Below are 16,494 nucleotides of genomic sequence, written 5' to 3'. Positions count from 1 at the left end.
GCCACTTATACTCGCATTACTTCCATCCTCTACGTTCAACAATTCCTTAAAGTGTTCTCTCCATCTGCTCACTTTTTCTCCCTTCTCCACTAGTAATCTACCATTTTTATCTTTCACTCCCCTGCTAACTTCACTTCCACCCTGTCTTACTCTTTTCACTTCTCTCCAGAACATTTTCTTACAGTCCCTCCACTTTACACTCAAATTCCTTCCAAATTCCTCATCCACTCTCTTCTTACTCTCTCTTACTAATCTTTTCACCTCTCTCTTTCTTTCCACATATAACTCTCTCTTCCGCCTCTCAACTTCTTCCACGCCCCTATTTCTCATCCATTCATTGTATGCTTTCTTCTTTTGTGCCACAGCCTGTTTCACCTCTTCAGTCCACCACGCTGTTCCTTGCACCCCCCTCCGTCTTCTCTTCCTTCCACACACCACATCACATGCTGCACATATTTCTTCTGTAAATATCTTACACACACCTTCCACGTCTCCCATCTGCTCCAATTCATATTTGCCCAAACGTTCCTAATGAGTTAAAACGTGCTGAAGTTAGTGGATATTAACCCCTTCTAATTGTCAACACGCCTTTACAGACCTCTGTTTTGCATTAATACTGATTTAGTGTACAAAGTGATATATCTGCATTGTCTATCTATTGCAAGACGCCTTAATCCCATAAGGGGTAGCCACAAACAAATTGCCTCCATGTCGTCCTGTTCCCCGTCATTTCAGTGCACTGCTCCCAGCTCACACACCCCTCTCTCATATACCTCTCCACTCCATCCCTCCATCTCAACCTTGGCCTTCCCCTCCCTCTCCCCCCCACCTCCACCTCACTCACATACACTCTCCTCATCAGTCTCTCACTCTCCATCCACTCCACATGGTCAAACCACCTCAATGTGTTTCTCCTAATGCTTCCTATCACATCCACATCCAGTCCACAATGCTCCTTCACTTTCTCATTTAACAGTCTGTCTCTCCATGTGACCCCACATGCTTCTCTCAAATAATTCATTTCCACTGCCCTCATTTTTGACTTGCAACCTTCCAACAAGGTCCAAGCTTCACTTCCATACGTTAGAGTTGGTTTAACAATACTGTCATTCAGTAACTTTTACACTTCCATGCTCACTTCCCTGTTTCTTATCACTGTTTCCAAAGAACCAGCAACCTTTCTGCCTTGTTGTACCCTTTCAAGCACTTCACCCTCTAAATTTCCATCTTTACTCATCACACTACCCAAGTACAATACTTAAATGCACTCATATTTTCCATTTCCTCCTAACCCAACCTCACTGTACATTCAGTGACTACATTTCTCTCGAACACCATAACTTTACTCTTCCCTACATTCACCTTTGGATTTGCACTGTAAATCAATATTTATACAAAAGAAAAGTCTGTCATGATAGAGGCAAAAACAGCTTCTCTAACTTTGGCATATTTTAAATTAAACACAAAATTTTGAACGGATTTCTGATAATTAGGTGTGTATGAACCTATGTGGAGATACAAATTATAATATTTTCCAATTAAATGTAAAGTAACAATTTGTTAAATGGCTGGTGCTTTGGTATTTCATCACAACCATCATATGTCACCGTGCTCATTCTCTCTCAGTTCATCTCATGGATTGTGCATCCATACGTGTTCTGGTTGTTATTATGGTTTCGTTAATCAACTCCATTCTTTATCCCTGTGAAAAATGGGTCCTAAGCGTGCTGCTCAGGATGCACCTGCTGCTAGGCCTAAGCAGAAAGTGAAATTGCTGAACATGATTCGTGCCGGGCAGTCGTTCACGGCTGTTGTGCGACATTTTGGTATGAATGAGAGAACAGTGTATTACATCATCACATGGATGAGTAGAGTACAGTCAGTCAGTCCCCTAATGCGAGCATTTGCTTCTGCATTGACATCACGTTAGGCAAATATTGCATTACAGGGACTTTTGAAAACCCTTATTTCCTTCCGCATCCCCCCCCCCCCCGTGGTGCAATTTTTTTGGTACTCCCCAATTTAAACCTCCTAAAACCATTAATATGGTTATAAAAATACATTAGGTCAATAGGACTTTTTTATTTATTGTACCTTATGTAAGGAGAAGAGCAGACACACGTCGCCAGAGATAATGTAGAGGGGGAGGACACATGCTAAAATCCTTCAGTCTATTTTACTAGCAACACTCCTAACATCACTTTCTAGGCCCTCCATAGCTTCTTCGTCCTACTGTCGCTGGATATCCTCTTGGTGTAGACCAGCCGTAGCTTGTCTGGCGAAGTAATGAGCGATCAGTAACAGTTAATGGTTTACTTGGTCGGTGTGCATATAAACGTAGATGCTGACTGCATCAACAATCTGCTTAATCACATTGTTATCTCTTGCAAGGGAAGGATCGCTGTCAAAGATGAACTCCTTGAGAGACTCAGCTCAACTCAGGATTTGACTTAACACTTCACTGCTGAGTGAAGCCATACTGAGCAGGGAAAAATGCGACATGGCGATAATGCAGGGAGTGTGTCTATCAACACAAGGCAAGCTGGGGAGGATGGCATGGGTAGGAGTGAGCTGAGTGGGGAACGCAGGAGGTGAGAGGGAGGTAGGCGGGTCCTGATTGGTTGGGAGGCTGGGAGCGAGAAAGGCAAAGCGTGACTGGCAGGCGATGACGTCAAGTATTGTGAGGATGTGTGACACACATCACATCAGTCGTCACAGCCCGTCCGGATCAAATTACCGCATTATGCTAACAGTGCCCACATTAGAATGTTTATTTCCTTCCGCAAAATTGTGCCGTGTTTGAACAATATCGCACTACAGCAAACAGCGTTAGGGGAGGAATGACTGTACACTGTACAGTACCCAGACTGGCTTGTGTATCATCCTGTACTGTCTTTTTTGGAAGTACAGTATTAATGTGCCATAAAATGCATTTACAGGTCTCACAGTGGGTCTGTAGGTAATGGGAATAGTTTAAACAGTGAAACCAGTAATTTCTGCACAAGGTATGGATCATTCATGGATTTCACCCATTCAGGAGGGGAGGGGGGGTCTGGTACATAATTCCCGCAAATAGCGGGGTTTGACTATCTTTAAATATGAGTCTTCCCTTCACAAACTCAGGTTTCTCTGATTTCAAAACAATCTGCTCATTAGATGTCACAGCAAAGTCTGAGACCTCAGGGTCCTTGAAAGCCAAAAACCCAGGCTGCACTTTGTGATTCTATTTAAAAAAAAAAAAAAAAATCCCATGCAATGTTTTCTGGCTTAATAAAGTTGTGTAACACACCTATGCATTGACAGTCTTTGCCACAGCATCTACTTGGATTGCACACAAGTACATAGTTACCCTATTCCATACCGCAGTTGTGGCTTGTAAGTTCGCATCATCTTATTAGCTGCAGCTTGAATTTTACCTGATGATATTATTGATCAACCCCAGCTTGTCTGGCCAAGAAGACCTATCAGGAGCAGAGAAGCAACCATCCCTGCTGGGCTGTCCCGTGCACTGAATCATATTCCCTTGCAGCTGACAATGCATCACCATAGCAAAGCACGGAGAACAGAATGGAGATTTGGTTCCTGGATGGATGCTGCATTTGCATCTCTACCCAGTTAACAGGGGCACCACAGAAGTCTCCATTTCACCCCACAAATTGGTTATATTGTTACCACCCTGCAGTTTAAATGGTTTCCTGGGTTACAGGAAACCATTGGACTTGACACTCAATATCAAGCCACCTGAAGTGAAAAGAAGAATAATAAAAAGTAACAGGATGGAAAAGGAAAAGTACAGCAACCACAAATTGACTTAGGACCTCCCCCAACAAGGTATTAAAAAATACAGAATCACAGTACAGTATATTACAATATTTGTTCATGAAATGCCATTCATTAATATGAAATCATGTTTCCCCTGTTTTTCAGGACCAGTTGGATGCGTTTTGGCATGGAATCACTTAGATCTCTAAAATAATCTAAGGACATTTCTTTGCACCAAACATTTGTCAGTTCAGTCTTGAGGTTGTCCAGATTGGGTGTCTTCTCTCTGCCATGATTTTCTTCACATTGCCCAGCAATTTTCTACTGGATTTAGATCCGGACTGTTGCCAGACCAGTCGTGGACCTCAATCCAATTATCCTGAATCCATTTTGTCATCTTCCTTGACTTGTGACATGGAGCTAAATCGTCCACGAAAAAGTCGCACCCATGAATAGCAAAAAAGTTTAACAAATGATCTTTCAGAACTTGAATGTAACAGTCACCATTCATCATCAAGTTCTTGGGAAGAAAGTAGAGACCTCCCCTTGCCATTTCACCTGAGAAACACCCCCATGCCATTACTGATTGTGGGTGCTTAACAGCTAGTACCACGTATGCAGGGTCATATCGACTACGGGAGGCAGGGCGAGGAACCTCGGCAGAACAGACCTGGAACACTTGAAATGTGCTTTCATCAGAAAACATAACTTTTCTCCACTCATCCGATGTCCAGTATGCATACTTCTTGGCAAACTGAATGCGCTGCTTCTTCATGCGGTCAGTGAGAAGCAGTTTCTTGGTTGTAGTACGGTTTGTCAAACCCAGCTCCTTCTGAAAGCGGTGTTGGATAGTTTGAATTGAGACATCTTGTAACAGCTGGGGATGCATTCTCTTCAGTTCTGCTGCTGTCAGTCGAGGATTCTTGATTATTTCCCTCTTCAGAAGCATATCTTTACCTCTTGAAGTTGTCCTTTTCTTTTCACTGCCATGCTTGTGCTCTGGTACGACATCAGGTGGCAGGCCAAGCGCTGCAGCAAGAATCTTCACAACGGTCGACTTTGCTCGTCCAGTACGTTCACAAATCATGTTGATAGGGACATTATCCTGCCTCCATGCAATGATACGGACCCTTTCATCCCTTGAGCAGTACTTTCCAGACATGACAACTCGACTCTAGGAAAATAACAGAGCAAACAGTAATGCATACAAAAAAAGAGGGAGGAGCAAGCTCGGAGCGACGGGAACATGTACTCCCACTTTAGCTTCTGGGCAAGCACTGACGTGCTGAGTGTTTCACCACCTCCCGCCAACACCAGAGGAGTTACCAGTTACTTCTTGCCAAAAAAATTCACTTGGTAGAAGTGGAAACACAAAGCAAAGACAGACAACTCTCCCACAGCAATTCTGTGTGTAGGTTCTAAGTCAATTTGCAGTGGGTGTAGGTAGAAATGAGGCCAGAGACAGAACAGGAAAGGGAAAGGAAGAAGTTGGTAAAACTACATCGAGTGAGTGGATGATGGTCACCACCACCTACCACCTTGAATTAATCTGTAAATGGACAATACATAAGCTAGTTGTTTTCAGTGTGTGATATACAGCAGACCCTCACTTTTACAGACCCCAACAGACCGAATATGGGATTTAATGACCATCATGATATCCAATGGACAACCTGTCCGTTATATCGAATAATGGCCACTGAATGGGGCACACCAGACAACCCTTCCGGATGCCTCTGAGTCCATTGGACAGTTTTTTGGCTTTAACATACACAGTACTATCCATTAGAGCAGGTGCATCATTTGACCCTTACAGACTGCTCCCCATGCATAGGGTGACCCTGAATGCAGCAACCAACATTGGTGGTGGTTTTTCTCACCCACTTGGACTAGGTTGGAGAGGTAAGGGCAGGAATGGGTGGCAAGTTCAGTTATTTTGAGGCTACTTCTGGTAGGCCTCGGTGGAACCTGAGTCTGTGGCCAACTGTATTGCATGTGATTGGCCTCAGTCTTGCTGCATCTTTCACTGCATTCAGACAACTGTGTGTGCATTTCATATTTATCATGCGTGCCAAGTACTTTCCCATTGTGAATAAGAAAATGGGTTCTAGTAAGGAATTTCCCAGCACCTCCTCTTCTGAAAAGCAAAGAGGAAGATTATGACCATTGTGGAAAAGACAGAGGTGATTGAGGCCCACAAAAAAGACATGAGAAGGGGCAACCTCTTGCGCAAGTATGGTCTCAAGAGGTCGAACCCTCACAACATCCTGAAGGCTAAAGATAAAACAACGGAGGTAATGATGAAAATGGAGGCAGGAGGAAGGGGATGGATGTGTTCAGGACCAGGAAAGTACCCAGTAAAAACTTGATGATGGTATGTATAAGTGGTACATCCAGGAGTGAACTGAGGATGTCCCTGTGCATGGCCTGGACATCCAACACATGGCACAAAGGCTTGTTACACACCTTGGAACTGAAAATTTCAAGTGTAGCGATGGCCGGCTGTGGAGGTTCAGATGGTGCCATGGGACTGTTAACAAGGTCATAACTGGAGATGCTCAGCACCGATGCTGATGTTGTGGAGCCCTTCATCCAGCATCAAAGGAAGCTGATGGAGGACAAGGGCTTGCACAAGTTCAAATCTACAATGCAGACAAGGTTGGGCTTGTTTGGTGTGCTCTTCCTCAAAACACCCAGGCTTCCAAAGATATTGGCAACACTCCAAAGCATAAATGAATGAAAGAGTGTTTCTCCATTCTGGCCTGTGCCAATGCTGATAGTTCTCATGACCTACAGCCACACTCAGTAGGTAAAGGCAAGCAACTCAGGTCACTCCAGGTCATCATGGCCATGGCCAAGCTTCCTGCAGTGTATCATAGTACAGTAACAAGTCTGCCTGGTTTACCCATGATATCATTAATGACTGGAACCACCATACCTTTGACCCTTCCACAAGGCAGCACCAAAATAGGAATGGCATCAGCTCTGATAAAATGAAGGCAGTGCTGCTCTTGAACAATACTTCCTCCAGCAAACTCTGCAGCAAGGCTGGATGAATCAAGGCCTTACTCCTGCCAGCCAACACCGCTGCCCTTTTCAAGCCCATAGACCAGGGAATTAAAGAGAGTGCAAAGGGCAATATAGAAGCCTCTATCTGAAACTGTGCTTTATTTTGACAGAGAACTGGATGCATCAGGATGACTATGAGGGCACCAATGGGAAGGAAACCCTGCACAACTTCAAGAAATAAACCATAAAAATGCCATCTTCAACTGGGCAGAGGAATAAAAGAAAGTGCCTCTTGCCATGCTCAAGAATGCATGATGCAAACTCCTCACAACCCCCAAGACTCCAGCAACACAGCATGATTTTGAGGGGTTTTAGCTGCAGAACAGGGAACCTTGCTCAGGAGCTGCAAGAGTGACTGAATGAGGATGCTGGTGTGCCTGAGCACCATCACCAGACAGAGGAGGAGATTGCGGCAGAACTAGAACAAGACAAGATACCAGCAATGGAGGAAGACAAAGAGGAGGAGGAAGAGACACCTGGATCATCTCTAGCTGCATGCACCGATGCTACAGACAGAATCCTGACCATCACAGACAGTTTGATGACCTCTAACTCAGCAATATAAAAGTCATGCAGCTCACTGGGCCGGAGTTAATGCAGCTGCAGCAGCCATGGAAGATCCAGGCTAAGATCTCCCAGTTTTTCAAGCCTGTGCCCACTCCTGCTGCCAAGAGGTCTCACACAGTCACAGACCTCCAATGTGTCTGTACATCAACATCCTCAGTCAGTCTCTACACAGTTTCAGGATCTAGCACTTCAGCCTCCAGGACCACAACCCCCAACACCTCAGGACTCTCTATTCAAGATATGACACCAGCTACCAGATACCATCTTTGCCGACAGTGACGATGAATGACAGTTAACTCAGTGTACCACATACATGAAGAGTGGCAGTGTACATCCATCTACACAGGTACAGTGTACAATACAGGTGTTTCCCACCCTTTTTCTCCAGCCTGGCCTGAAATTGCCCTCTCCCCACCATGATTACTGAGTTGTAATAACAGACAATAAGTAATCCCTCATTTATCCAGATGTGCAGTACCCAGACGTGTTCATTATCCGGATACTGGACCTTGGCTTTATTAAACCATAATCTGGATGTAAAAGTCCACGAGAAATTTGAATGGCCAGCCAACATGTTCAAAAATTTGGTATCATGGCAGCTGGGCTCTAGCTGTGTGCGGGAAACAGGCCGTAACCCACCACCTAAACTAAAATGTCCGCCCCTGCACTGAATGGTCAAAGTTGTGCACTAGTCCAATCACTTCCTACAAACCTCTGGCACCCAAGCAATACTGACCGTAACCCACAAGTGGTGTCAAAACGTCCTTACACATCCCCACTGAATGTCCAATGTTGCCTGGCCACTGGGATTAGTCGTTCCCAACTGCCGCCGCATGTCTAAAACAGACCGCAGGCCACGAGTAAATGTTCGGTGACAGTGCCCGTCCACCTCTCTACCAAACGTCCAAAGTCACCTGCTCACTGGGAGTTGTTTTCCAACGGCCACCGCGAATGTAACACAGACCACAAGCCACAAGTAAATGTAGGGTAAAAGCACCCATTTGCCTCTACACTGAATGGCGAGAGTCTCCCGGCCTCCGGGATTAGTGCGAAATCCCCCACCACAAGCGCCTGTCCACTTCCCTACCTAATGATCAGAGTTACCTGGCAGGCCGCATTAGTCATACACTGCCTGAGGCGATGATGTTTATTTTTTATTATTTTTTTTTTTTTATGCATCCGACTCTGGGCAAAGGCTTCAGGTCCTATATCTTGGGGGCAGTAGCCTATCCCAAGGCCCAGTAGTCCTCCTACACCTCCACATGTCACCACTTCGGCGCTAACACCCACCGTCCATATTGAATACATGCTAGGGCTGTCTCATACAGGACTGGTGTACTGGTATTAGCGGGGGTATTTTTACGACATGTCGGCGGGTCATCTGGTAGATCAGGAAAGTCTGCTTTTTTGACTGGTCATCCACTGCTGTTGTCATGTATTAACCTCTGCCTGGGCAAATAGAAGTAAACCTTGTATGCAGATGTCAGTTTGCTGCATTTTACTTCCTCTGTGCTCAGAGGCAAGTGTGGGACACGATATGGCAGCACTGTACTGCTTGCAAGCCTCCAAACCCACACCTCTGTTCCCGCCTTTGTCACCGGTTGAGTGGTCACATTTGCAAGCATGGCTGTGAATGTGGTTGCTTTTGTGGTGGTCCTCTACCTTCTTCTGGTTGAGGCCCTCCTCCGCTGCATTCTCATGTGTGTGTGTGATGATGGCCCCACCACCACCTGAGAGGCGGAAGAGGAAGGTTTTGCTCTGGAGAAGAAGCGTGAGATACTGAGCAAGGTTGACGCAGGATGGACCACAGAAAGCATACTGCGGGAATATGATCTAGCCCGTTCTACACTGTTTGATATAAAGAAGCCACGGGACAAGCTTACGCAATACGGACAGGACTTCAGCAAAAGCACGCACAGGGGCGACAGGAAAGTCATGGCCCAGGTCTGACACACCGTTATCGACCAGTCAACACTGTTGTGGTATCACCAGCAACATGCTGCCGGTGTGCTTATGCGTGGGACTGAAGTGAAGGCTGCAGCTGAGAAGTGTGCACGCCAGCACAACACGCACGACTTCAAGGCTTCTGAAGGATGGCTCTTCTGCTTCAAGCTTTGCCATGGATTTACAGGTTGTAAGGCACAAGATGAGGCCTTGGACACGGCAGCGGAAGATGTAGACCCGTTTTGCCAGGGAGTGCAGTGCTTCATCAAGGATGGGGGCTTTGCCCTTGGCCAAGTCTATAATGCTGACGAAACTGGTCTACTCTACCGCTCATTGCCGACCAACATGCTTGCAAAGGAGAAGACTGTGCCTGGTCGCAAGTTGTCCAAACAACGTGTCTCTGATTTGTGCTGTGCTAAAGCTATCAGGATGTACTGCCTCAAATCCATTATTGCTCGGTGTGCAAAACAACCATATTGTCTCCGTAGGATGATGGATAGCCTGCCTGTTGTGTGGTATCACTCTGTGAAGGCCTGGTTTACTGCCAAGATCTTTACTGACTGATTCCACAGACATTTTGTCAGGGAGGTAATTCGTTATCAAACGAAGGTCCTTGGTCCCACTTGCAACAAAGTGAAGACACTCCTGCTCCTGGAAATGCCCCAGCACATCAGTCTGAGAAGGATTTAGTTGCTGATGACGGGCGCATTAGATGGATGCTTCTGTCACCAAATATGACTGCTCAGATTCAACCGATGACCAGGATGTTATCGTGGCTGCCAAAAGACTATACCGCTGGAGGTTACTCAACGAGATGATGGCAATGTTGGAGGACAAGGATGGAACTGAGGACACACGTGGAGGGTAGACATTGCAGAATATTCGGCATTACAACCTAAAGTCTGCAGGGTTCAACTGGGCATGCTCATGGAAGGAAGTCTCCGTGAAAACCCTTGAGAGCGGTTGGTCTCATCTCCTCTGGGGAATCGAAGCTGAGCATGGGTTTGAGGCATTTGACGTGGATGATTTCCACCGCCATCTTCAAACAGCAGGAGAGCAGATGAACATCAGACATTAAGTATTGGCTTGAAGACGACAGTGGTGATCCTGGTTATCAGACGACGTCTAATGAGGAGATCACCGCTGTAGCCTCGAAAGAGGACAGCAATACCGACAAGGACAAGGACGAGGATGAGGACCCTGACTCACAGTTCCCTGTAACTCCATCACTCCCTCATCACAGTGCCCTACATGTGAGTCTTGAGGAGGTGCTGGAGTACGCCGAGCACCAGCACTGTGACAGGGAGTTGGTGCCGCTCAGCCTGGCAATGGAGCTGCAGGCAGTCGGGGATGCTCTCATCATCCGGCAGAATCATTGGTCCTATCGTCAGACCAGGATCAACTCTTCCTTCGAGCCTGCCAACTCCATGAGTGCCAGCCCAATCTCACAATCACCACCACCACCACTTTGTTTCCTGCCTTCACTATCGGACCCGCAACCGAACACATTGATGGTCGTTGAACCTTCGTTGAACATAGGTTTGCAGCTGTGTTAGGAGTCTCATGAGACGGGTTGACCACCATCACCGTGCCGCAAGTCACCGCTCATCGCTCAGTCCCAGCTGATCCACCTGGTGAACAAGCCTACACCTTTTCTATCCTTAATGACCTAGAACGGCTTGAACAGCACCCTACCTGTATCCCTGACCGCCTTGGAGAGAGCTCCAACATACCTGACCTCTTCCTTACAACTAATCCTTCTGCTTACACTGTTAATCTTTTCTATCCATTGGGCTCCTCCAATCACTACCTTATCACCTTAACCTGTCCTATTGCTCCGGTACTGCCTGCGGACCCTCCAAAGAAACGTCGTCTGTGGCACTTTGGAGCTGCGGATTGGGAGGCCCTCAGGCAGTACTTCTTTGATTTTCCCTGGAATGAGTATTGCTTCCATGCCCAGGAGCCATCTAGGTGTGCCTTGCGCATTACGGAGGTTATTCTCTTGGGCATGGAAGCATACATTCCTTTCTCATATCCTTTGACTAATGCACGAAAGCCCTGGTTTAATCATGCTTGTTCTAATGCTGTCCGCAACAAGGAGAGGGCCTGTAAAAGGTACCGGAGCCAACCCACCTCTGAATCACATCTTTTATACGTTTCTGCCCAGAATCGTGCAAAGTCTGTTCTTCGCTCTGCTAAAAATAATTTCATCCGTACTAAATGCTCTCAACTCTAACTCGAATTCTTCCTGCTCCTTCTGGCACCTTGCCAAAAACCTTTCTAACAACGTTACCTCATCATCCTTCCCTCCTCTTTTCTACTCTGATGGCTCTGTAGCTATTTCTTCTACTGATAAAGCAGATCTCTTTGCTCAGACTTTCTCCTCCAATTCCACCTTAGATGATTCCGGTGTTGTTCCTCCATCACTTCCCCCCTCTGACTACCTCATGGCTGACATTAAAATTTCTTCAGCTGATGTACTTTCTGCCATTGCTGGCCTCAGTACTAATAAGGCATATGGGCCTGATGGGGTCCCTCCTGCTGTTCTCAAGAACTGTGTTTCTGTGCTTACACTCCGCCTAGGCAAACTCTTTTGCTTTTGTCTATCAACTTATACCTTTCCTTCCTGTTGAAAGTTTGCTCTCATTCAGTCTGTCCCAAAGAAGGGTGACCATTCCCAACCCTCTAACTATCGTCCAATTGCTATAACATCCTGTATCTCAAAAGTTTTCGAGTCTATTCTTAATAGAAAAATTTTAAAGCATCTTTCCTATCACAACCTTATTTCTGATCGTCAGTATGGGTTCCGTCAGGGACGCTCCACAGGCGATCTTCTCACCTACCTTTCAGACTCCTGGTCATCCTCCTTTTGGGACTTTGGCGAAAGCTTTGCCATTGCACTTGACATCTCAAAGACTTTCGATCGAGTCTGGCATAAATCTTTAATTTCCAAACTGCCCTCTTACGGTTTCTATCCTTCTATCTGTGCTTTCATCTCTAGCTTCCTTTCTGGTCATTCTATAGCCGCTGTTGTAGATGGCCATCGTTCTTCTCCTTGACCTATTAACAGTGGTGTTCCTCAGGGCTCTGTCCTATCACCAACTCTCTTCCTTTTGTTCATCAATAACCTTCTAAGCTGTACATCTAACCCTATCCACTCATAGGCTGATGACTCCACCCTCCACCTTTCCATTCAACTCCCGCAACGTCCATCTCAGCAGTTACTTCAACAAGCAAGGGATGAGGCTATGGCACACCTAATATCTGACTTGGCTCGTATCTCTGACGGGGGTAAAAATAATCTGGATGTTTTTAATACATCAAAGACTCAGTTTTTGCACCTATCAACCCAACCAAATCTTCAACAGGTATACCCACTAATGTTTAATAATATTCAGCTTAATCCTGCATCATTCTTGAACATGCATGGGGTTTCATTTACTCAGGACTTATCTTGGAATGATAATATTACATCTCTTGTAAAATCTGCTTCCAAGAGATTGGGTGTGCTAAGCCGACTCCATTCCTTCTTTACCTCTGCACAATTGTTGACTCTATACAGAGGTTTTATCCACCCCGGCATGGAGTACAACTCTCATGTGTGGAGAGGCTCCCCACATACAGCTCTTCTCAATAGCGTGGAGTCAAAGGCTTTTCGTCTCATTAACTCTCCTCCTCTTACTGACTCCCTTCAACCTCTGTCTCTTCGCCGCACTGTTGCATCTTTATCTCTTTTCTATCGCTACTTCAGTGGTCACTGCTGCTCTGAACTGTCTGCATGCATTCCTCCACCTCTACGACGGGCGCGTAGCACCCGTCTAGCAGCAAACTCTCATCCCTTTTCTGTCCAACTCTCTAATGCAAGAGTTAACCGTTACTCCCAGTCCTTCATTTATGCAACAGGTCAACTCTGGAACTGTCTCCCTCTGTCTGTATTTCCTGCTGCCTATGATCTCCAGTCTTTCAAATGCAGTGTGTCCAGGCATCCCGAAATGAGCGGATCTTGAATTCGGCTCTCTCTTGTATTTTGTTTTTCTCTTGGAAGGAACAGTTTTGTGGGCTCATTGCCTTTGGTTCCTTCTTCCTCACATTAAAAAATATATAAATAAAAATAAAAATAAAGTAGACGAGGGGGAGGAGGAGGAGGATAATTTCTTTGACCTTTGCTAAATGCAAAGGTTAGCCACTAGACCATATGGGATAACTGTACACCTGCTGGAGGTGTGTGGGTAACGAAGCCTGTCTGCTGTGCACTGGGTGGTGAGTACGCCAACTGAATGTTTTTTGGCAGGTAACTTTAGGTTTTTGTCAGTTTTCTTGGTGTTCAAATTTACATTGCATATTCCCATGTGTGTTATGATGTCAAAATATTGCAGACTGACCTGAAAACAGTGCCAAAATTAGGAGGGGTATTGTATATAAAGTAGTGTATAGGTACAATCTTTTTTGGTTTTTAATTATTGTTTTTTAATGGTTTTCTTGTTTAAAATTATTTTGGATTTTCCTATGTGAGTTTTGATGTCTAAATATGGCAGAATGACTGGCAAACACTACCAAAGTTCGGAGGGGTACTGTATATATGTACATTAGTGTATAGGTAAGGTGTTTTTTGGTTTTCAATATTATTTTTTTTTTCATGGTTTTCTTTGTTAAAAATTATTTTTGAAACTCCTATGTGTGTTTTGATGCCTAAATATGCCTGAATGACAAGAAAATACTGCCAAAGCAAGAAGAGGTACTGTACAAATAGGTTAGGTATAGTTTGGAGGTTAGGCAGAGGTAGGGTCTGGGTATAGTAGGGGGATATTTTTCACTATCCGGACATGGCCACTACCTGCATATGCCTTTGGCTCTATTACGGTGAATAATAGAAGGACTACTGTAATACTGTACTAGTTATGGAGAAGTGCTATGACACGGATGTGAAACAAGGTGCAAAAAGGGTGAAAAAATGGGCCAAGTTGGTGTCACATGGGTACAATTGTCATTTTTAGTACTAGAATAAGCTACTGTATTCATTTATTTTCAAAACATGTGCTTGAAATCCCACCTCATGGGGTAGGGGGGTAACAGATATTACGAACTATTGGTTTTATCGGATCAGGCATCCCCCCAATTACTCTGTTATTGCATGGATCTACTGTATGGTTGCATCAATTATTATCACCATTACATGTATCAGTACAGTGATCACAATTACAGTACACAATAAAGTCATGGCACAATTGTCTCATTGTGCATATAAGGACTACATGCTATATGCTCAAAGCTATGAATTAACATGATTGCCATGACATACCTCATACTGTCGACAATTACTAACAGCATTTAGAAATGTGCAGGCAGTTTTATTCAAACAGCATCAAACCTTTACATTCACCAAATATTTGTAAAAAACTTATAGTAAGACTTTCCTTTAAAAAGTATATGTTGTATTCATTTACTGTGATATGATGAAATTTGGGGATTATGTAGAACACTGAGCTGTGAATAAATCCCAAATGGTTATATTTCAGTAAATACTACATATCTTGCCAACCACTCATATAATGGGCACTTTCAGGTAGTTGGCGCAATTACTGCGCTGTATAGTATATACCATTTGTATACAAATACTGTATCTGTGGATAAAATCATAAAAGTATGAATATTTGTAAATGAACTGAGACATAACTTTAATGTAGCCATTAACTATGCTCAGGCTTTAGCTGCTAGCTCCATGAAGCAACACCATAAAACAGTACTGAATTCTGCAGGCTAAGAGAAATCAGACATGCCACAGGCAAATTACAAAAGCAGTACTTCAACACATTATGCAGTACTGTTCTCAGAAATATTGGAGAATAGCAAAATTACATAGTTTGATAAGACACAACATGAAAATGTACGGCAGTATTTAATAGTACTTAACAGTAACTTACCAACAAATTTATGGCCGGCAATGGTCTTGACATCCATGGCAGTTACAACTCTCGTTCCAGACACTCCTCGACGAAACAACATAGAGCCTAACTGAGTCAGCTCATTGCCTTCACAACCCAGTGGAAGAGTCAAGGCTGCACAGATGCAAGAAAATATGAACACAGGAATCAACAAATACTGTAAACACTACAAACAGAGATTTGAAAGTTTTCTTTACTAGCAATAAAAGCATTGTTCCAGTCAACACTCTTGCATATTTTACAGAATTATACTACTGTACTTTAAATTCCAGGGGCAAAGATTGTGCATTCTTATTTATGGCAAAAAAAAAAAAAAAAAAAAAAAGTCAGGATGGTAATACAAACATATGAGGCGTCTAGCGGCAGACTGACATATGTGTCAAAAATGGCCGATGGTGAATTATTCCCGCCAATATGTAGGTGAAGCCTTCTAGATCCTCCCTGTATAAAGTTACATACAATAAGGATTCTTATGGCTGGCTGGCAGATGGGCAAGTATCGCGTGTTTTAGGCCTTGAAAACCCACAAAGGAAGTCTGATCCCACATAACAGAGGGACGTACGGGCCACGAGCGGCTAGCCATTGGGAGGCCGCGTCTCAGTACTAGCCTCCAGCCTCAGACAGTCTCCCTCCAGTGTCCCCCTAACCCTCGCACGAGGTTGATGGGCTGCACTGTTCTCTGCCCATTTTGAGTGCTTTGAGTGCTTTTGGGCGAGAGTAGAAGCACGTATGGACAAATTTGAGAGGAGCGAGAAAGTGCTTTTGATTGGAGACATGAATGGTAAAGTTGGGAATGTACGAGTGGATGGAGCGGTTGGTCAGTGGGGTGTACCAGCTGAAGTAGATGGGAATGGTAGTGTGTTGGTGGACATCTGTGCTGGTAAGGGTTGGCAATAGCCAACACCTACAGTACTTTCGGCATAAGATGATCAACCGGTATACATGGAGAGTAATGAGAAGGATGGATGGTGAACTTGTTGAATGAAAGGCAATGATAGACTATGTGTGAGTGGACGAGCGAATGAGAAGACAAGTGTTGGATGCCAGAGTGTGGAGAGGGTGGGGGAATGGAGTCTCTGACCATCACTTAGTGATGGCCAAGGTAAAGCTGCAAAGAAAATGGATGAGGAGACGAAGGGGAAGACAGGAGGAAACAGCTCCTGTGAGAAGAGTGGAGAATTTGCAAGATAGTGAGAGAATGGCAAAGTAG

General features: G+C 44.7%; 1 protein-coding gene across 3 annotated transcripts in view; it reads right to left on the bottom strand.

The window, feature by feature from the left end:
* SecS (Sec synthetase) overlaps nucleotides 1-16,494 on the bottom strand; it is a 203,652-nt gene that overhangs the window by 27,769 nt on the left and 159,389 nt on the right. For 2 of the 3 annotated variants that reach the window (XM_080268681.1, XM_080268683.1), the window contains one exon: nucleotides 15,264-15,398. The exons of the other annotated variant lie outside the window; for it this stretch is intronic. In XM_080268681.1, the coding sequence (XP_080124807.1) occupies nucleotides 15,264-15,398 (135 nt within the window). The remainder of the gene's footprint in view (nucleotides 1-15,263; nucleotides 15,399-16,494) is intronic. 3 annotated transcript variants of the gene reach the window in all.

The sequence above is a fragment of the Coenobita brevimanus genome, chromosome 29 (genome assembly GCF_032717465.1).
Source record: "Coenobita brevimanus isolate Jiangsu-jjx chromosome 29, ASM3271746v2, whole genome shotgun sequence".
Classification (NCBI taxonomy): Eukaryota; Metazoa; Arthropoda; class Malacostraca; order Decapoda; family Coenobitidae; genus Coenobita; species Coenobita brevimanus.
Note: the sequence above shows the minus strand (reverse complement) of the source record. Positions and strands in the feature narration are given on the sequence as shown.